A 20,773-nucleotide genomic window follows, 5' to 3' on the forward strand; every position below is an offset into this window, starting at 1 on the left:
TAATACACATTACTGCACTCAGTCTCAGGATAGCAAAGGAGATTTTGCATCTTAGCCAGCCCATTAGTATGCTGTATTGCATTTCTTTTTTTTGAGCTAGCTTATCTGTAAGTCTTTTGTAAAAAGTCTGTGCTTCTCTACCCATGCCTCCAGAGGTTGACATCACCAGCGGGGTGAACACACCATGTTCGATTTCTAGAATTCTTTGGCCATAAGTTCTTTTTTTCTTGTCTTCATGCCTTTTATAGACTGCAGAGAGCCTTCTCGATCTGTTGCTTGGAGCGTTTGGGTGGAACACTCTTACGTCGAAAAAAGTGTCCTGTCCGCAGGTATTTTATGTACACCGTGCACGTGACGGACCGGACGGCGTCAGCACTCAATCTCTTATGGAGAGGCATCTTCTGCTAGTCTATCATCTTGCGAGATCTATAAGTCACGGTGTTAAGACAGCAGGAGCCATAGAAAGCGCAACAATTACAAACCCTTATACACTGTATTAAGTGTTCAGTTATAGCTCATTTCTTCAACTATGACTATGCTATTCATTTTCTTATGTTACAGGATATATAATTATAATTATTATATAATTATATTATATTATATAGGGCCTAGCTATAGGCATTACTGTGGAGTACTATGATCGTTTGTAGTTTTTTAGCTAGCTAGGAGAGCAAGCTTTGGTGTTATGCTTCCTTATTATAATTATAATAATTCTCTTTTTTCTCTGTAAATTCCTCCATGAAACTTGGTAATGATGGTCATTGGAAGCATAATTATATTTATCTACAATAGAAAAACCCGGAGAGGGAAAAAACAACCGGGTATTTAACGTACTGTACCAAGAGTTCATTAGGTCTGGAGGAATGCTTTTTGTGTATAGTCTTCTTGGAGTTGCGTACTCTTCCTATAATAAACTCTCGACTGTACTTATAGTAATTATACTGAGCATGCGCATATCAGTGAGGCGCATGAGCCCTCTCTCTATTGACCAATTTTTACTACATTTTTACAAATCTACTACACTTTCAGGAATGTCATTTTGTTCTTAGCTAATTGCTAACGTCTGTTGGTGGTGAACCGCGCCAGAGAGCTAGTGGCCAACCTCAGCAACCTGTAAATGCATTTCAAAAATGTCAGAGAATATAATTATAGTTTCGTTTAACTTGCCTTGCCATATGCCAGGTTTTGCTGAAAATCCATATCAGTATTACATAACTCTTGTGGTAGTGCTGGAGCATTCCCATATGCCTGATTATGCTGCAAATTAATATCAGTACCACATAACTCTCGTGGTAGTGCTTGATCAACTTCTGAGTATATGGGGCCCTATATATAATAATTATGAAGCACATGATTGCAAGTATACCACAAAATAATCAGTATAATTATAGGCACCTCAATTTCAGCCTCATTGCGAGTCGGAAGAATTGGGGGAATAGTTTCATAGCCATTAGTGGACCAACTCCTTGCAAGAGTGCTCATATGAAGGTCACCTAAAGTTATCAACAGCATATATGAGTAGTAGATGGAGCATCTTACTATATGTGGAAATGATACCTCCCACTTAACATAATTATATTACAAACAGCTAAGTGCTGCTATAATTGTACAGAGCACTTATAGCAGTACAAACAAGGAAATGGTATAATATTGTTTTCGCATAGTAAGACCACCACCTTCATGTGCTCCTGGTATCGAGTATTGAGATAGAATTCAAATGCAGTGGTTATAATGAACACTTGTTAGATAAACAATAATACGACGATAGAGGTTCACATGTATATTACCTGGTATTGAAACAGGAGTGTCTGTGTTTTTCTTGCGATTTCTCACTAGCATAATCACCAACCAAATTACGACGAGAATTATCAGCGCAACAAGCCCTACAGTCACACCTAAGAAAGAAGTTTGCTAAAAGTTCTGTGCTAAGAAATACTCACATGCAAAAATAATCCCAAGTAGGCCTGTTCCATCATCATCAGGCATCGTGGTCTCATCAGTACAGTTATTTGTAGTGTTGCTTCTAATAGGATCACCACCTATATGATCATATCACTTAACAACACAAATAATTACGTTAATCATCTGCATACCTGTCATTGTCATAATGAAACTGACCATCAGAAACAAGTAGTGACCACTAGACACAAACTCCATTTTCTCTCTATTCCTGTTCATAAGATTCAGTTGTGGTTTATAATACAAATGTCCGATATCAGTCACAAAAACAGGAGAGAAAGCATCCCCACCAGACTGAAACACTGCAAACACATCACCCTCTTGGACTTGAATCTGATTACTCTGAGGAACACTGTATTCATACACATTCAGGAATTCTGTGGGCTTAGCATCTGTGACGGCATTACTACCAACTAGTTCGTATTCTGTATTTATAGTGTCGCATTTTATAGAGGGTCTCCACACTAGGAACTCAATTTCACTTGATTCTTCAATTGAGGTATCTCTTCTTGCAGTAAATGTCCACAGCGATATATTCCCTGAGGCTTGAAATGTCATGTCAGGGAAAAGAAGCAATCTATCCATTGAAACTTCATTTTCGATGTTGTCAATGAAAAGAGATGTGAACATCAAATGCTCAATTATATTATCTTGTGCGCAGCAAACTGTGCATGCATGGAATGGGTAATATATAATTAGGTCAATATAACAACATTGAATTGGCTTACCAGGCACTACGGGAGATGATGGAATTATTATTATACCACCATCAAGTCTTAGAGTAATTTCAACAGAAACGTTTCGAGTTTGTAGTTCAATTCGTGAAAAATTTAATACGTATTTAAATATGTTAAGTGTGTCTGTCATTTGAACAGTTTGATTAGAGAGGCTGAAAGCTGCAACAGTTTCAGATGTATTCGAATCAATAATGGTCAAATTTATAGTCAAGTTTGTTGTGGACACATCTTTTTCTGCAGGATCAAAACTGCCTGCAAACAGTAGATCGGTAACTTGGGCAAGGCATAAACACTGCTGTAATTCAAATTCAAACTGATCGTTTGAATTGCTAATAGTTTGTGTATAATTCAATATCGCAGCTGCATGCATAAACACATCTTTACTGAGGAATCCTTGCACACACTCTGGGTGATCTGCAAATAACAGACCAGATAAACTAACATACGTTATAATTTTATCGTGAATGTTACCTGTTTCAATGGTCAGTAATGGAACTGCTCCATCCATTTCATTGAAAGTGAGAGTTGTATTGGATCGCTGTTCCTCCGTGAGCCCAGTATAACGACTAAATCCACCTTCTGATAAATGTATCAACTCATACTCCCTTTGTGGACCACCATTCAGGCGTACACCTAATCGATAACCAGCTTCAAATGTCAAACTAGCATTACACATCGACAATATGCAAAGCTCATCATCTTCACATTGCGATTGATCGTCTTGTATTCTAACACGGCTTCCTTGAAGAATCCATGTTGAATTGTCTTCAGTGCGCCAAAGTGAAAAAGACAACCCAAATGTGCCATTCAGATAAGTGGCCAGAAAAGTGATATTGTCAATAGTTCCATTGCAGGTAAACGTCAAGCTGGGATACAAACGATGTTGGTTGAGGTACGTCTCATCATCATAGAGCAAAACAGACTTGCTTCTGATGGAATCCAAATTGAGAAACGGTGAGTTGTGATCACCTGCAAATAAGAGCTCATGAGTCTGTCTACTCCATTCTTATGATTTCTAGCTGCAAATATAGACTTACCACTTACCTTGTGCATGTACTTCTACAAGAGAGAGGAGAGATATTATAATCAATATACAGAACATGGAATTGTTCACAAGTAGAACAGGAGAAAGCATCTTGGCTAATTTTGTGATATTGCTATATCATGCATCAGTGCAGCAGATGAGGTATACCGGTACGCGACATGGGGTTGACCTTTTGTTAATCAGTCACAGGATACTCCCGTATTTGCATTCCTGGTTGGCACGCCCACATGATATTTGTGGTAGAATAGCACGACCTAGCCTCGAGACCAGGCCGATTAAACGGCCTGGATTCGAGGCTAGCATCTGCTTAGCCTTGTATAGTTCAATAAGATAAAATACGATATGGGACTAATTGGAGGAATGAAAGCACTGCGGTAGCCTGAAATCGAGGCTAAGTTATAGATAGTACATGGGCATTCGGTATCTACACAGCCAAAAATCCACGGGGCGTATCAGGTCCGTTACATGTCCGTTACAGGACGTTTACCACATCCTGATACGGGACCGTTGGGTAGACACTACTGAACAGGCCGTTCACATACAGCCTGTAAACAGCCCGTACAAACAGCCTGTATTCAGCCTGTATCATACTGTTCTCATGCACAATTTAATAAGCTAGTATCATGCTTCAAAAGGTCACAATTCAAAGACAAAGAAGACAAGAACAAGATATATATATATATTAATTTCTGTTCAGCTACATTATGTCTCTCATTATCATGTCCGTGTCTTCACATCCCCACGGTGGCACTGCAGATAAAAACAACCAGTTGAACCGTACGTTAACGCCACATAAGTATACTAACTTACTGTATTTATATTCGTCTTGTTTTTGTGCACAAAGATAGACTCTGAGGAGAAGAGGCTGGGAATTATACAAAAAATACACCACTGCTTACCGGCGTACTATGAAGTCAGTGACAGCTTGAAGGGCCGTTCTTCATCTCCGAGATAGCTCGCCAGCTGTACACTAATAATACTTATTCACATAGATTAAACTAAGTTGCTTACCAGGCAATTGTTGCATTCTCTTTATCATTCGTCTAAAAACTTCAATCTATGAGGCATATAATGTATCACCAAACACATACAAAATAATGGCACTTACCTAACACACCCACACTCCAACTCGGCATGCCAATAAAGAAATCATTAAATAACATGTGTAACGAGTGCTAAAGATGAAAACAATAAACAAACCTTGAATTTTGCAACATCTGAAGAAGAGTTAGAAGATTAAAAGAACACACCACTGTGAATAATCTTACCGGCGTACTATGAAGTCAGTCAACAGCTTACAGTGTGCTGTACACATTACAAGGGCTCTTTTTCATCTCAAAGATATCTCGCAACTGTACACCAATGATACGCTATTCACACAGATTACATAGTTGCTGAATTTTCTTACCAGGAAACTGTTGCTTTATCTTTAGTTCATTCTTCTGACAACATCTAGTGTCTACAGAAGCAATAACGTATCACAAAACACAATAGAACAGTGGCACTTACGTAATTAGCCCAGACTTCAACTCGGCAGCATTATCTAAAGTCAATTTGATCGCGTGTTTAATATGTGAATGCTAGTGAAAGAGAATAACAAACCTGGGAGCATTCTTCAACACCTCTTTATCAAAAGTGAAAAAACTTCAGATGGGAGCCTACGATGAGGAGGATTATTTCAAAAAGGAAGCAAAACGAAACGTTTACCTTGTAAAATTGGCCAGTGTTCCAGCTTCAAAAGTCCATAACAACGTGCAAACCTGAATTTATAAACATACAGTAGAGGTGAAATTTACAGACCTTTGCTGCCAACTACACTAGAGGTCAAATTTACTACAGATTTGAAATAGCTGTGGAACTAGAGGAACACAAACTGCATGCTATGAGAAAGTTCAATAAAAATAATATAACTGTTTAATATAATAACATGCTGCTACAGCTTCACCTTTTTCTGTTCACAGGTAGACTAATAGTGTATAGTCCTCTTCAAGTTGTCTTTTTGGACCAGCAGCTCCTCTTGTGCATGTCGTGACAAGCAGCAGGATTTTTTCTCAGAGCTCTGTCTGTCTCATTCTCTTTTTGTAGTCAGGTGACGTCATCCTGCCCCAAGCTAGCGCATGCGCATAAGCTACAGCTGCAACAGCCTGTATACAGGACGTGGTTGCTACGCCCTGATACAGGCCCGTATCCACGGGCTGTAAACAGGACGTGGGCTAACGTCCTGTTTACAGCCCGTGAGAACGGCCTGTATACAGGACGTGGGTTGGCTACATCCTGTATACAGGCCGTTCACGGGCCCGTAACGGCCCGTTTTCAACTAACGGCCTGAAACGGACCCGTGGATTTTTGGCTGTGTATGTGTTATAGTGTCCCATATCCCTCGGGCTTCTACTATAACACATAGATACCGAATGCCCATGTGCTAACTGATTTAGATCCCACTTTTCATTGGCTGCCTTAGGCAAGAAGTGTATCTATAAAAGCAGTAAGCCTTAGCAACAGCTTTATTTTTGAAAATGTCCTGTTCTGACAAGCTAGTCTAGATGATTTCTGCTAAAAAAAACCTTTGCATTGGCCTTGCTTCAACATTGGAATGGACAAACTACCGTATTCACCCGAATTACCGGGACACTCTATTCTAAGGGACACTTCGGACTTACGTAATTTTTTTCATTCTATATTAAGGAACAACAGGAAATGTAAATATTTTTAGACGTCCCGATCTAATTAGAACAAAAAAGAGCATGTTAGCTCGAAAGAGACTCAAAACTCTTAGAAACTCTCTGGATTCTACTCTCTGGCACCGTAATATGTCACTGACGGTTGAAGACACCTTTGTAGACATGGAACCCGCGTACACAGCTTCTAAACTGCACGAAAGACATTTTAGCTGCAGAGCTAGCCTCGGCCTGGAATCGAGGCTGTGTACATACCTTAAATGGGGAAATATTCGTTCTAATTACTACGGGACACCCTAATACAAGGGACACTTCGACTTTAACGTAATTTTTCTTGCTCTATTCCAAGGGACACTGCAAGCCGTAATTATTTTTTTGTGTCCCGGTAATTCGGGTGAATACGGTAGTGACTCCACCTTGTGCAGGAAGCGCTCTGCTACAAATAAGCCCAGCCTCTTTCTCTGCACTCAAGCCCCACCCAGCTCAAGCTTCTCAGTAAACTGTTCTGATATGTACGTACGGCTAGCTAGCAAGGAACAGCTTGCAGCAATGCTACAGTACACTATCGTTCCCAAAAAGACACAGGAGTCTACTGCAATTTGAAACATGGCTGCAGGATAGAAACAGAAGTCAGGAGGACGAAGTTAATTGACAAATCAGCTACAAGTCAAGTTGAAGACATGCTTTCATGCTTGTGACAATGCATGGACCCAGAACTGTTAAAATCATTGGCTCTTAGTGTTCCTCGTAGAGACTAGAAAAGATACTGGTGAACCCTACCATCAACCCAGCAAACGCTATAGAAACTGGTAGTGAAAAAACTGAACAGCCATAGCTAGTTATCATGCAGCTACAGCTTTATTATCATTTCTGTACATTCAAAAATTATACATGTACAGTTGAGCCTCAGTTATCCGAACACCTTTGTCCCCGGGCCCATTCGGGTAAGTGAAATATTCGGATAATCAAAAGCTGGCTTTTTGCCAGCCACGTGGGCAATTTCCTACTGCGCATGCTCAGATTGCACTATGCTCTAGCATTCGGATAATCGAGGATTCGGATAACCGGGATTCGGATAACCGAGGCTCAACTGTACTTTATACCCTCAAGCTTATAATTCCCTGGGAAACTATGAGATTATGGCTCATAATTCCCTGCTAAACACACACAAGTGGGATCTAATCTTCGTATAATAAACTCTTGACTGTACTTATAGTAATTATACTGAGCATGCGCATATCAGTGAGGCGCATGAGCCCTCTCTCTATTGACCAATTTTACTACATTTTTACAAATCTACTACACTTTCAGGAATGTCATTTTGTTCTTAGCTAATTGTGAACGTCTGTTGGTGGTGGACCACGCCAGAGAGCTAGTGGCCAACCTCAGCAACCTATATGCATTTCAAAAATGTCAGAGAATGGTCATACTTATATAGTTTCTTTAACTTGCCTTGCCATATGCCAGGTTTTGCTGAAAATCAATATCAGTATTACATAACTCTTGTGGCAGTGCTGGAGCATTCCCATATGCCTGATTATGCTGCAAATCAATATCAGTACCACATAACTCTCGTGGTAGTGCTGGAGCAACTTCTGAGTATATGGGGCCCTATAATGAAGCACATGACTGCAAGTCGACCACAAAATAATCAGTATAATCATAAACACCTCAATTTCAGCCTCATTGCGAGTCGGAAGAAGTGGGGGAATAGTTTCATATCCAATAGTGGTCCAACTCCTTGCAAGAGTGCTCATATGAAGGTCACCTAAAGTTATCAACAGGAGCACATGACTAGATAGAGAATCTTATACTATGCGGAAATGATACCTCCCACTTAGCCTCGAATCCACGCCGATTAAACTACGGCGTGGATTCGAGGCTTTCTCCCACTTAACATTACCTTATTATCAAACAGCTGTGCTGCTAACATTATTCATTGTACAGAACACTTATAGCGTTACATAGCCTCGATCCCAGGCCGAGTTTTCACTTTTATAACGGTTAGGCGAACAACTAGGCCCGGTACTAGTTGTCTGCGCATGCGTCAAATTTTCATTGTATTTGTGGTCGGCAAAATATTTAATAAATAAATAATTGAAATTTGTACACAGAAAATGCATAGAGCGAGTACAAAAGATGCACATAGGGAGCTGTTTCACAAGGGCCTGGGGAGTTGCTAGCTGTGCTGCAGCACGATTATATAGTGACACAGGGCAACTTCAGGAGGATTGAATGCCTTCAATTTACGTTTCAAGAAGGTTTAGCAAGCAGGCTGCTGGACCTCTCTGATTCTAGGACCCTACTCGTAACTTAGGTAAATTTTACTTGAGAAAACGTAGATTCTCATGATGCCTCTGAGCTACCCAGCAACGCTCAAATGAGCAGGCCATACTCCAGTCCTGTGAGTATAGGACAAGATTAAAAAGAAACCAAAGACAGTTAAACCCTTACCTCCAACTGACCATGCAGTCTCGTCCGCTAGTATGCCCAAGAGGAGCACTGTTGGGATAGCTGGATATTAGCCATTGCTCTTGTGCAGAGAAGTAGACATTCTAAATACGTGTAATCTACATATTAAATTTCTCGTATTAAACAGGTTATAGTGTCATTGTCGACGAGCTGATGATGGCAGTACCAAGTTGAGAAAACGTAGATTCTCTTGATGCACTCACACTCTTCACTTGATCCACCATATTAATGGTGAAACTATAGTCTACCTATATATCTTGCCAAACATGAACAATACTTATAAACTTGATAGCATAGGGCCCACACAAAAATATCTTACCTTAACAAGCTTGACAAAGCTTTATACCTCTTCCCTTGTTGTTCAGTCTTCAAAATAATGTTTTCTAAACTTCAGAGAAGATAGAAGCTTCAGCTAAGCGCCATCCCAATCGATTCCAATAATGATAAAACGGGAACTGACTTTTAATACACGATAGTACACGAATATATAAATGTCACGAAAGTGAACGAGAATATCCATTCGTCAGAATCTGACGAACAACTGACGCATGCGCAGGCGACTAGTATCAGGCCTAGTTGTTTGCCTAACGTTATAAAAGCGAAAACTCGGCCTGGGATTGAGGCTAAGCATTACAAACAAGCATAGTAAGACCTCCATCTTCGAGTATTGAGATAGAATTCAAATACAGTGATTATATACAATGAACACTTGTTAGATAATTAATACGACGATAGAGGTTCACATGTATTACCTGGTATTGAAACAGCAGTGTCTGTGTTTTTCTTGCAATTTCTCACTAGCATAATCACCAGCCCAATAACGAGAATCAATAAAACAAGAAATCCTGCAGTCCCACCTAAGAAAGATTTCGTATATCAATTTGTACCATGATGTGCTCTGACACTAAGGAATATCCATTGAAACTCTCAGGATACTCCAGGGTACAAATCCCATGTACCCTGCTAGGGTGTACATTCATGTACCCTAGGGTACATTGACTTGTGGTCAGCCTAAAACCCACCCTCCACCCTTAAAGGGCTCTCTCTTTTATAGGACACTATACTGTGACACATTGGATCACATTGTGAAGATCAATTCTTCAGTACCCAATCAGAATCACTAAAACTACCGGACCCCATCGGAACTGGGGTGTGAAGTATGTAAATGTTGTGCACATGCAGTGCATGCACGGCAGGGATCAAAGAGTGTTTACTACAACTCAGTAAGTTGTAAATGGATTGGATAATTGCTTCTAATTCAATTTGTGTTCATAGTACAAGCTACCTGTACGTGGATCTGTGGGTGTATTGTTATTGTACTACCTCAAGCAGTTGTATGTATTCCCTATTGGTAGTACAAATCCTTGACATTCATGGTAAAACTATTACATAGACATGCAGTTTAAAATTCTGTGCTAACAAATACTCACATGCTAAAGTAATCCTAAGTAGATACGATTCATCTATCGGAGGCTCATCAGCACACTTATTTGTAGTGTTGCTTCTCATAGGATAACCTCCTATACATAAGAAAATATCAACAAATTTAATTACCCGACAGTCAATTATCTTTTGCATACCTGTCATTGTCATATTGGAACTGACCATTGGAAACAAGTAGTGACCACTAGACACAAACTCCATTTTCTCTCTATTCCTGTTCATAAGATTCAGTCGTGGTTTATAATACAAATGTCCGATATCAGTCACAAAAACCAGAGAGAAAGCATCCCCACCAGACTGAAACACTGCAAACACATCACCCTCTTGGACTTGAATCTGATTACTCTGAGGAACACTGTATTCATACACATTCAGGAATTCTGTGGGCTTAGCATCTGTGACGGCATTACTACCAACTAGTTCGTATTCTGTATTCATAGTGTCGCAATTTATAGAGGGTCTCCACACTAGGAACTCGATTTCACTTGATTCTTCAATTAAGATATCTCTTCTTGCAGTAAATGTCCACAGCGATATATTCCCTGAGGCTTGAAATGTCATGTCAGGGAAAAGAAGCAATCTTTCAATTGAAACTTCCTTTTCGATGTTGTCAATGAAGAGAGATGTGAACATCAAATACTCATTATCTTGTGCGCAGCAAACTGTGCATACGTCATGGAATGGGCAATATAATTTAGGTCAATATAACAACATTGAATTGGCTTACCAGGCACTACGGAAGATGATGGAATAATACCACCATCAAGAGTAATTTCAACAGAAACGTTTCGAGTTTGTAGTTCAATTCGTGAAAAATTTAATACGTATTTAAATATGTTAAGTGTGTCTGTCATTTGAACAGTTTGATTAGAGAGGCTGAAAGCTGCAACAGTTTCAGATGTATTCGAATCAATAATGGTCAAATTTATAGTCAAGTTTGTTGTGGACACATCTATTAATTCTTCAGGATCAAAACTGCCTGTGAACAGTAAATCGGTAACTTGAGCTTGGCATGAACACTGCTGTAATTCAAATTCAAACTGATCGTTTGAATTGCTAACAGTTCGTTCATAATTCAATATCGCAGCTGCATGCATAAACACATCTTTACTGAGGAAACCTTGCACACACTCCGGGTGATCTGCAAATAACAGACCAAATAAACAAACGTACGTTATAATTTTATCGTGAATGTTACCTGTTTCAATGGTCAGTAATGGAACTGCTCCATCCATTTCATTGAAAGTGAGAGTTGTACTGCTTCGCTGTTCCGCCATGAGCCCAGTATAACGACTAAATCCACCTTCTGATAAATGTATCAAGTCATACGCCCTTTGTAGACCACCATTCAGTTGCACACCAAATTGATAACCAGCTTCAAACTTCAGACTAACGTCAAACACTGATAATATGCAAAGCTCACTCTTCTTTACATTGCAATTGATGATCTTGTGTTCTAACACGGTTTCCTTGACGAATCCATGTTGAATTGTCTTCAGTGCTCCAAAGTGAAAAAAACGACCCAAATGTGCCATTTAGATAAGTGGCCAGAAACGTGATATTGTCGATAGTTCCATTGCAGGTAAACGTCAAGCTGGGATACAAACGATGTTGGTTGAGGTACGTCACACGATCATAGAGCAAAACAGACTTGCTTCTGATAGAATTCAAATTGAGAAACGATGAGTTGTGATCACCTGCAAATAAGTATAGCGCTCATACTCAAGAGCATGATTATATATGTAGCTAGTTTAAGATCTCTAGCTACCTCTATATACAGCTTAGGATGCTTGCTTACCTTTTACTTGTAGATGTACGAAAGAAAAGAGTGATATGATCAATAGGTAAAGAATAGAATTGTTCACTGGAGCAACCATCTTGACTATTATTGCTAGACGTAATACAACTCTGACAATGCAATTCCAGGTGTCGAGCATGCATGACTCGATCTATAGTTACTGAGCATGCGCATAACATTATTATAGACATGTACCCCAAACCAAAGCAGGAAATAAGATTAGTCTCGCTGTCTGACTATTCATTTTCCTTTACTGTCTATGATTTATACTTCTTCAGAACTCCATGTACATCACTGAGTAAACTGCAGTGTTCTCGTGGACTGCTATATATATACTATATAGAGACTAGGTATATAGCAGTCCACGAAAACAACTGTCGTTGTAACGACCGTACAAGATAACAGTGAATTGCCCATAGAATGAGCTAGAATGATTATTTTAATGAGTGTTTCCCATGCAAAAAACATAACTACGAATACCATGGAGGCGTAATACATAACAGGGATAGCTCCTTATTATAATGATGTGGTCGACAGCGTCAGTTCCACAGATAAATCAAGGATGGCAATGAAATTACTGTATTAGTCTATAGATCTATTTGATCTGATGATTTAAAACAGTCAACTGGTACATAAGACACAGACATTTTAGCTCTGGAGCAGGCATCTATAACAGTTATCAGGGGCGGATCTAGGATTCTTGATAGGGGGGAGCTAAAAATATTTTAACTCATGTACAATGTGTTTCCTGCATGACTCATCAATAATTGTTCATGCTCAGTAATAAACTGGGTGTGGCCATGATAATGTAACCGTAGCTACGTGCATAGCTAGTCGGGCGCCGCCGCCCTCTACCGTTGCCCGGAAGGAGGTCGGGAATCAAGCCTATCCACAGTTTTGTTCTGTTGTTGGAAATCCAACAATTCCACCAGCTCCAATCCCACATAGAATAAATGATATTCATGATACTATTGCGTAACAGGCCAGAACAAAACTGTGGATAGGCTTGATTCCCGACCTCCTTCAAGGAGGGCGGCAGCGCTCGACTAGTGCATAGCTAGCTCTAGATTCTATTCTTCAGGCTTGTCATTAAGGCCAGGGGGGTGCTCAAGCCCCCAAAGCCCCCCACTGGATCCGCCCCTGGTTATCTTACACCTGTATGTGGAGGTTTAGAGCAGTGGGGATCTTGCACAAAATTTAATGCAATGCCGGCTCAGCTAGCCTAGGGGGGAGGTCCGAGTTGATTGGTTCTTCAGAGCTCAGGAAGTAGATCTATAGCTGCTATATAAATTGTATAGAACATGTACAGTAGCTCCATAAAGGTTTACTTTGTCTGTAGTACATAGAAATAAAGAAAGCAGAAGTGGACGTGTTGTGAATGTGTTAGATCTAGCCATGTCTCACGGATTGCTTCAAGCTATTACTTTCTGTTGGTTGCTTACACTGATCACAAAAGGTGAGTATATATGGCCATTCTGCTGCAGCAAGCTAGTTTAGATCTATATACCTATCCCTGCATGTCTCACTATATAATTAATGCAGTGACTGCCCAAGTGAACCCTGATTTGGCCAGACTATGCAACAGTGCTACAAGATGCAACGAATGTATTATAGCTAACCCAAGATGCGTGTGGTGTGCTGATCCAGTAAGTTTAATGGGGTCGACTACTGTAGCTCAGTTTCTATTTTGCATAATAATTACAGCTATAATTATATATGTGTTTATATGGCAGGAATACAATGGTACTGTGAGGTGCTATGTGAATGGTGATCCTGGATTCATTTGCAACTCTCTACAAAACCCAGTGAGCACAGTCGTGAATGTTTCTACTCCTGCTCTTAGTGACAGCGTTCAAGTGACTCCCTTGCTGGTGAATGTGACTGTCAGACCAGGTGTGATGGCAATCAGTGTTTGAATATATACTTCAAAGTTATTATTCAAAGTTATTACCGTACATTACTAGAATGTTTTGCGAGCATCAAACATTTGCGAACTTTGCGATGGTTGATCAATTCGCAACAATAAAATCTGCAAAACCTAGTAAATATCAATACACATGATCCTTGCCAGAACGCAATAATTAGATTGCAAAGGGTCAATTTTTCTGCTGATTTTGGCTCATTCACACAGGTTTTTTATCCGTAAAATATTCTAGTAATACGGTATATTATTATTGTGAATGTGAAGTTGAATATTAATAACCCACACACATGCACACCTGCACACAAACACATGCATATATAGGTATACCAATGACAATACCTCTCTCTGTGCGCCCCGCTCGTAACTTCCCTGTGGACATTTACCTCCTCATGGACTTATCTCTTTCAATGAACGATGACTTAGAGAATCTCAAATTATTTGGGGATGAATTATGTAAGTATACGTATACAAGTACATGCAGTGCATGGAACCCCGAAATATTTGGGAAACAATGTTTTGGGCTTATACAGAGGTGGCCAGGTTGTTTTGTACACAAACTGTTCATTTGGGACCTGCATGGGTATACCTGGCCTTCATATCTCAGTTGTCCTTCTTCCAGGTAACTGTTAAGAGGCCACTGTTTTAACGACAGCACTACAAACTAGGAGCACTTTATATATACGTTTATCTCTATAGCTCGTGCCGTTAATGGCATCTCTAGCGAGTTTCGAGTTGGGTTTGGTTCTTTTGTGGATAAACGAGTAGCTCCATTTGTGAGAGAGGGCGTCAGATTTCTACAAAATCCATGTGTCGACAATTCAAATTTCCCAAATGTTTGTGTGAGCACATACAGTTACAGACATCATGTGAGCCTCACTCCCAATGAAACATTCTTCAATGTAAGTCTATCAATATATACACGGCAGAGTCACATGACATGCAGTCAGTACTATGTGCATGTATAGTGTACGTTTACTTCAATGTATATAGGAACAAGTTCAACTTCAAAACATCTCTGGTAACCAAGATTCTCCTGAAGGAGGTTTCGATGGCTTTTTGCAGGCAATCGTGTGTACTAATGTAAGTTACATAATGTATATAGTTATTTGTTTCCTCGTAAAGATTATTGTCATATCTCCCTTGTTTGTTTTTCCATGTGGTAAACTTTGTTGACTATATACAGTTGATTGGATGGAGGTCAGTGTCTAGAAAACTGTTGATCTATATTACTGATGCTGGCTTTCATATTGCTGGAGATGGGAAGGTGGGTGGGGCTCGTTCTGAAACCACTATTGTGTTCATTTATAAATCGTCAGTTGCTTTCAAGTTATCATTTTCTTCAATATATACAGCTTGGAGGAATAGTTTTACCTCACGATGGCAAGTGTAGGATGAATGGAACTCGAGCACCACTGGACTATAATGACTGGATCACCCTGGACTACCCGTCTGTGGGGCAGGTTGCTCAGGCCTTGAGAGACAATGGCATCATCCCAATATTTGCAGCTGAAGCTAGAGCACTTCCTGCTTATGAGGTGATTCTAATCGTATTATAGGTACGCAGGATATCCTTGGTTTCCTGGGTTGTATGTTTGTTGCATGTACAAACATAATTATTGTTTGAAGTATCTGAGCTAGGATATGCCTATTGTCCATCAGGGTATTACTTGTTAAGTTACCCAAACTTGCCAGTGCCCATGCAAATCATAAACAGGTACCCTATAAAATAAAATAAAAGTGCTCAAAAAACATTTGGCCACCATTTTGACACACAAAAATACCCTAGAAAAATCTATAATTATGCTCAATTAATGTGTTGGGATTGCATATATACTTCCGCATTGTTTTCTTCTAATGGCATGGCAACAGCTATGTACGTATATGCACAGGAATTTTCATATGATATATTTGAATGTGATCAATGGTTCCCTAGGAAATTAGCTATGTGGCCTTGAAGCACTATTATAGTGTATTTTTGTGTGCGCTTATTTTCAAACTTCTATACTACGCATGAATAACTATGTCTTGTTATTGCATATTTGTACGAGACAACAACACGACTACTGACTACATTGTATAGAGCACTTCTTCTTGCTATAATTACAGGCACTGGTAAGAGAGCTTGGGAGAGGAGTCTCAGGTTCATTGACAGATAACTCGGACAACATTGTCAACCTGGTCAGGGAGAGTTACAATGTGAGTATACTTCGTCCGGGACTGTTGACATAATCTGATAGCTGTATATAGAAATGAACTAGCATTTGTTCCAAGTTTTCAGTTTGCGTATTGTTGTTGTGGAAAATTGTTTATCTCAACACCTTGCCATTCGGCTGAAATCAATATCACATGACTACTATACATGACTGTTCTCTCTCACACTTTACTATAGAACATCTCTCAGAGGATTGTCTTTAACACTGACCAAGTACCTTCCGGTGTCGTGGTGAATATCAATCCCACAAATTGCCCGGGGCCGTAAGTTTGATTAATGTCAGCTGTTATATAAATGGTTACAGAATGGCTGTGCATGCTATATCAATACAGTGGAACTCCTCTTAACGGCCACCACTGAAGAAAGGCCAACTGTAATATATAGCAGCCAGGCACCCTGAACAGTTTGTGTACAAAACAACCCCTTAACAAAGGCCACCTCTGTATAATGGCTAAAACAATGTTCCCCGAAGGTGTCCGTTATAGAAGGGTTCCCACTATAAAAATTATTAGACCTTAATTGTGTTGTCGTGCAGCTACCATAGTAAACCATTGTTCCTTGCTCAACTGACATAGAGCAGATCATGAGACATAAACATATATACACGTATATATACTATTGCATGAAGTTATAGTGTATATCACATGCAGGTATAGGCCTGTGCCAAATATTATGGATTAATTATGCATGTTATATTATTTATTGTCCACATCATGATCAGAACGTATATAGCCAATCCCATAGCAGTAAACCTCTGGTGTATGTACCTGCTGCAATGTACTTTTTCTCGGGCAATTGTACATGTACATGTATAGATACTGTTTTTCTAGTTGTGAATCTCTTCGGACGCTTCCTAATTGAGTTCCTTAACTCTAAGATTCCAGAATCCGAATTTCTTAGATGCAAAGAAATCCCTTTTGCAGGATACTGACTGTTGACAATAATAATTATACATAGCCAACAATTTACATCTTTAATTGCAGAGTCGTGGGGGGCATTTGCACTGGTGTTCTGATTGAGAACAACGCTACATTTAATGTGGTAATCACACTACAAGAGTGCACTCCAGATAACATTGTCAGCAGAAGGTAGGTCATGTGTTCATGCATGTTGTTGTAATTAGTAATCAGAGTAATAGCAATAATTCGCAATTGTACTCAATACTGATTGGTTTATTTGCAGATTTCCTATTGAAGTACTCGGCTTTGGAACTTTCACCATACAGTTAAACCCAATCTGCAACTGCCCATGTGAACTGGAAAGAGCTGTGAGTGTTGACAGCCACTTCACTTGTAAACGTGCTGCTTGCTGTATGATTATGTTTTCATACTATAGGACTTCAGCAATTCAAGCAATTCCTCTTGTAACAACAACGGCACACTGCGGTGTGGACAGTGTGAATGCAACCCTGGGAGGTGAGTGCAGTATACGTGAGGCCAATATTCTTATTTATCCAGTACGGTGACCCCGTATACGTAGGTTTGGAGAGTTCTGTCAATGTGATGCAACAGGACGGGGTGGTGTACAGCAGATGTGTCCGTATGTTGTCTGTTATAATTATATAAAGTCAATGTAGTTATTGTGTCTTTTTCCACTGCACTGTGAGTGTCCATATTGCATGTGCTTGCATGCAGACTTGGCCCCACTCAAGTGCAGTGTACTAGTACTGACAGAGGGACCTGTGTGTGTGGAGAGTGTCAGTGTAGGAGAGATCAAGCTGTGAGTCAACCATTGTTTTATTTGTTTATCACAATCGTGAATGCATGCAGGGTCCCCTGTTTTTTGGGCCTGCTTGTGGGTGCGACCGTGACGGCTGTCCCTCCTCCAATGGAGAGTTGTGCTCTGCAAGGGGAGTGTGTACGTGCACTGGGTGTCGATGCAATGTAGAGCCCATCACACGACAACCGTACTCTGGCAGTGCCTGTGAGTGCACACCAAACAGAGAACTGTGCTTTGACCTTAATAACTCCACTGTAAGTATTACTAAGATTAATTGCTAATGTATCTGTTGCACATTTTTTCCTGTACTGCTCATAAACTCACTTGTGTTTATCTCATGTTTTCTTCTAAAGTTCGGTCTAGTCTTTATTAAAAGTTATTTTGTACAGGAGGTGTGCAATGGTAAAGGTAGCTGTGGCTGCAATGGGCGGTGTGAATGTCAAGAGCCTTATCTCGGTACCTACTGCGAATTTTGCTCAGGAGATGAAATATGCTTTTCCCAAACGTGTGAAAGGAACAGGGATTGTGCAGCCTGTACAGTAGAGCTTCTCGACCAGCTGCCATTATTAACTGCAGCAGATTTCTTTACGAATGTAACTCTTAACAATTTTCCCAATGGAACCACTTTCACTTTCGATACTATAAGTGACACCTTTCAATTCCGATTGCCCTCGGACTATTGTACAGGAAACTGCTCTCAAAATGTCGTTATTATCAATGGAACAGACAATGTTGACTACATGATACAAGGTAAGACCAGTAGACTTAGTTTAGAGCAGTGTTGCATGGGAGAACAAAGATTTGGCCAATACAGAGGTAGCATTTTTACACATTTGGCACCTCGCCTTTATATCGCAATTGCAGGGGTAGCATTTCAATGAATATACTGTATTTTGTGCCGGTCTTGGCTTTTATTGAGAAGTAAGACATTTCTGTCTCTCTAAACAGGTGAGATGGTAAGGCCAATAGAGTCAAACACTTAAAGTTTTATAGCGTTGGAGGAGCAAAGTGTCCTTTTTTGTACACAAACTGTTGATTTTGGCGGCACCTGGCCTTTGTATCGCAGAGTCTGACAGGGGTGGAAATTAATCCACTGTATTTTGTGTCATGGCTGAAATAAGAAATTTCTGTCTCTAAATATTAGGTGAGATGGCAATTCGTTGTGAGTTTACTGTGGGCAACTGTACATATCGCTACTACTCTGCCTTTGATGAAAGTACTCAGCAGTTTACTGATGTACACCTGGAGTTCAGAAGATGTTAGTTAAATTTCACTTACGCGTAGCCAATACAGTCATGAACATGTACTACCACTGTTGGTCTTTAAGAATCTTTGGTCGATCATAACGTGTTCTCTGGTGATTAAATTAAAGCTATAGAAAGAGGTCTTTGAATGGTATGTTCAAGTCCAACATGCCACAATTGGTTCATGTGAAAATGGGCCCACAGTTTATAACTCCATTTGAATGAGTTCACCAGTAAATCATTAAGTACTGCGATTGGATATACAGAAGTAAAACTACGGTTGTTCAAATAAATTATGATTGTATGGTTGCTCAAAGAAGCCTCACTCACTACTCAATTCTTATTCATAGCTCATATATAATTATGCTTTACTGCAGTTGGCAGTGGTTGCTCACAGGTTGTGGCACAGGATCTAGGTTCTCCACTTCCAGTTTGGTTTACTCCAGTTGTAGTAATTGCTGCTCTAGCTGTTCTGGGGGTGCTCCTTGCCCTCATACTCATCCCATTACTGTTATTCATCCATGTGAGTACTCAATTGTATTTGTTCTTGTGTATTTTGTATAATTATAATGACCTGCACTTTCTGTATTTCTCAGGATAAGTTTGAAATTTGGAAGCTCGATAGAGAAATTGCTAGCAATAAAATGGTGAGTTTCACTAGATATACATACCTGCTCCTATACGCCACTGATATACATGCATGCAGCGTGCATCAGGTTAATTTCCATAGCGATTGTAATAGTAACGAATGTTCCTAACTAGCTAAGCTACTACCGTATAGCGGGTAATTTTCGTGTGGTAAAAAATTCGTTCAACTCGAGAAACGGTGGTTTCTGTGAGTAAAACATTTTGTTTAGTCTTGTTGCCTGCCTGCATTCCTACGTTCCGGTAAGCCACGCCTACGTTAACATTTCGTGGAGATCAGCTTGCCCACAAAAATAGCGAATATTTTACCGCACGAAAATTACCCGCTATACGGTATACTGCAAGTCTATTAAACTTTTAATTTTTAGAATCCTGTAAGCAAGGAACACTGTATAATTATATCCATCCCAACATTTACTTTCCTACATAAAACAAGATTATGCATTGTTCAAAAATTCCACTGTGTATAGCCAAGCTTTATACTGTATTTCTCCACTAAGACTATTGTAGCTAGGTGACATTGTGCTTCCTATAATCTACAATGGAAGGACTAATTAAGCCATTAATTCTATACCACTTGCAGGTTCATGCCAACTGTCTCTATGTCAGTCCAGAAACACATCACGAGAACCCAACGTATGGACAGTAGATGGACGAGTGTTGCATGTAATGATACCGGCCAGCATTATAGGCACTGGCGCTTAAACACTATAATTTATTACAGTTTCAGTTACAATTGTGACAAAATGTTGCTCCAGTGACAGTGGTTTTTATGATATTTTAAAACAGTGTATATATACCGTATAAAGCGGGTAATTTTCGTGCGGTAAAATGTTGTTCAACTCGAAAACGGTGATACATTTTTTGTTTGACTTCATTGTATGTGTTCTGGTAAAC

At 39.8% G+C, this 20,773-nt stretch overlaps 3 protein-coding genes and 1 long non-coding RNA gene across 7 annotated transcripts; 1 reads left to right on the forward strand and 3 right to left on the reverse strand.

Moving 5' to 3' along the window:
* Positions 1-978: 978 nt before the first annotated feature.
* Positions 979-3,905, reverse strand: LOC135347286 (uncharacterized). 2 transcript variants are annotated; one of them, XM_064545211.1, is made up of 9 exons: positions 3,741-3,905; positions 3,168-3,665; positions 2,688-3,110; positions 2,094-2,624; positions 1,941-2,039; positions 1,788-1,895; positions 1,396-1,493; positions 1,168-1,326; positions 979-1,111 (listed from the first exon to the last, which is right to left on the reverse strand). In XM_064545211.1, exons 1-9 carry the CDS (start codon positions 3,829-3,831, stop codon positions 1,091-1,093), a joined length of 2,028 nt encoding a protein of 675 aa, XP_064401281.1. In that variant the 5' UTR covers positions 3,832-3,905; the 3' UTR covers positions 979-1,090. The 2 variants fall into 2 exon arrangements, with proteins under 2 accessions (XP_064401281.1, XP_064401282.1); XM_064545212.1 differs by having other exon boundaries at positions 3,734-3,869.
* A 457-nt stretch (positions 3,906-4,362) lies between these two features.
* LOC135347288 (uncharacterized) lies at positions 4,363-6,093 on the reverse strand. Of its 3 annotated transcripts, none has more exons than XR_010398334.1 (11): positions 5,687-6,093; positions 5,449-5,501; positions 5,344-5,399; positions 5,251-5,284; positions 5,150-5,200; positions 5,010-5,093; positions 4,942-4,958; positions 4,753-4,798; positions 4,641-4,704; positions 4,552-4,592; positions 4,363-4,491 (listed from the first exon to the last, which is right to left on the reverse strand). It is a non-coding gene; the product is annotated as an uncharacterized LOC135347288 (long non-coding RNA). The 3 variants fall into 3 exon arrangements; XR_010398333.1 differs by having other exon boundaries at positions 4,850-4,958; XR_010398332.1 differs by having other exon boundaries at positions 4,850-5,093.
* A 231-nt stretch (positions 6,094-6,324) lies between these two features.
* On the reverse strand, positions 6,325-12,259 carry LOC135347287 (uncharacterized). Its single transcript, XM_064545213.1, has 9 exons — positions 12,133-12,259; positions 11,533-12,031; positions 11,062-11,475; positions 10,472-10,996; positions 10,322-10,411; positions 9,644-9,748; positions 8,090-8,187; positions 7,872-8,030; positions 6,325-7,812 (listed from the first exon to the last, which is right to left on the reverse strand). The coding sequence occupies exons 2-9, from the start codon at positions 11,867-11,869 to the stop codon at positions 7,792-7,794; spliced, it is 1,749 nt and encodes a 582-aa protein (XP_064401283.1). The 5' UTR covers positions 11,870-12,031; positions 12,133-12,259; the 3' UTR covers positions 6,325-7,791.
* Positions 12,260-13,412: 1,153 nt separating this feature from the next.
* On the forward strand, positions 13,413-20,753 carry LOC135347290 (integrin beta-1-like). The gene is made up of 21 exons (XM_064545217.1): positions 13,413-13,588; positions 13,675-13,778; positions 13,866-14,025; positions 14,378-14,509; positions 14,753-14,955; positions 15,047-15,136; positions 15,240-15,320; positions 15,409-15,591; positions 16,163-16,252; positions 16,446-16,531; positions 17,252-17,356; positions 17,451-17,535; positions 17,604-17,683; positions 17,748-17,807; positions 17,903-17,987; positions 18,038-18,241; positions 18,377-18,737; positions 19,132-19,245; positions 19,609-19,754; positions 19,828-19,878; positions 20,460-20,753. Exons 1-21 carry the CDS (start codon positions 13,528-13,530, stop codon positions 20,523-20,525), a joined length of 2,547 nt encoding a protein of 848 aa, XP_064401287.1. The 5' UTR covers positions 13,413-13,527; the 3' UTR covers positions 20,526-20,753.
* Positions 20,754-20,773: the final 20 nt, after the last annotated feature.

This window comes from Halichondria panicea, chromosome 14, assembly GCF_963675165.1.
Source record: "Halichondria panicea chromosome 14, odHalPani1.1, whole genome shotgun sequence".
Lineage (NCBI taxonomy): Eukaryota > Metazoa > Porifera > Demospongiae > Suberitida > Halichondriidae > Halichondria > Halichondria panicea.

Coding starts and splice junctions, on each gene's coding strand:
- LOC135347290 (XM_064545217.1), top strand. CDS start 13,528: ATGTCTCACGGATTGCTTCAAGCTATTACTTTCTGTTGGTTGCTTACA. Junction 17,536..17,603: donor CATGTGAACTGGAAAGAGCT/GTGAGTGTTGAC, acceptor TTCATACTATAG/GACTTCAGCAATTCAAGCAA. Junction 18,242..18,376: donor TTGACCTTAATAACTCCACT/GTAAGTATTACT, acceptor TATTTTGTACAG/GAGGTGTGCAATGGTAAAGG.
- LOC135347286 (XM_064545211.1), bottom strand. CDS start 3,831: ATGCTTTCTCCTGTTCTACTTGTGAACAATTCCATGTTCTGTATATTG. Junction 3,111..3,167: donor ATTACTGACCATTGAAACAG/GTAACATTCACG, acceptor TGTTATTTGCAG/ATCACCCAGAGTGTGTGCAA. Junction 2,625..2,687: donor ATCATCTCCCGTAGTGCCTG/GTAAGCCAATTC, acceptor ATGCATGCACAG/TTTGCTGCGCACAAGATAAT.
- LOC135347287 (XM_064545213.1), bottom strand. CDS start 11,869: ATGGCACATTTGGGTCGTTTTTTTCACTTTGGAGCACTGAAGACAATT. Junction 8,188..9,643: donor CACTGCTGTTTCAATACCAG/GTAATACATGTG, acceptor TGATAACTTTAG/GTGACCTTCATATGAGCACT. Junction 7,813..7,871: donor AAAACCTGGCATATGGCAAG/GCAAGTTAAAGA, acceptor AAATGCATATAG/GTTGCTGAGGTTGGCCACTA.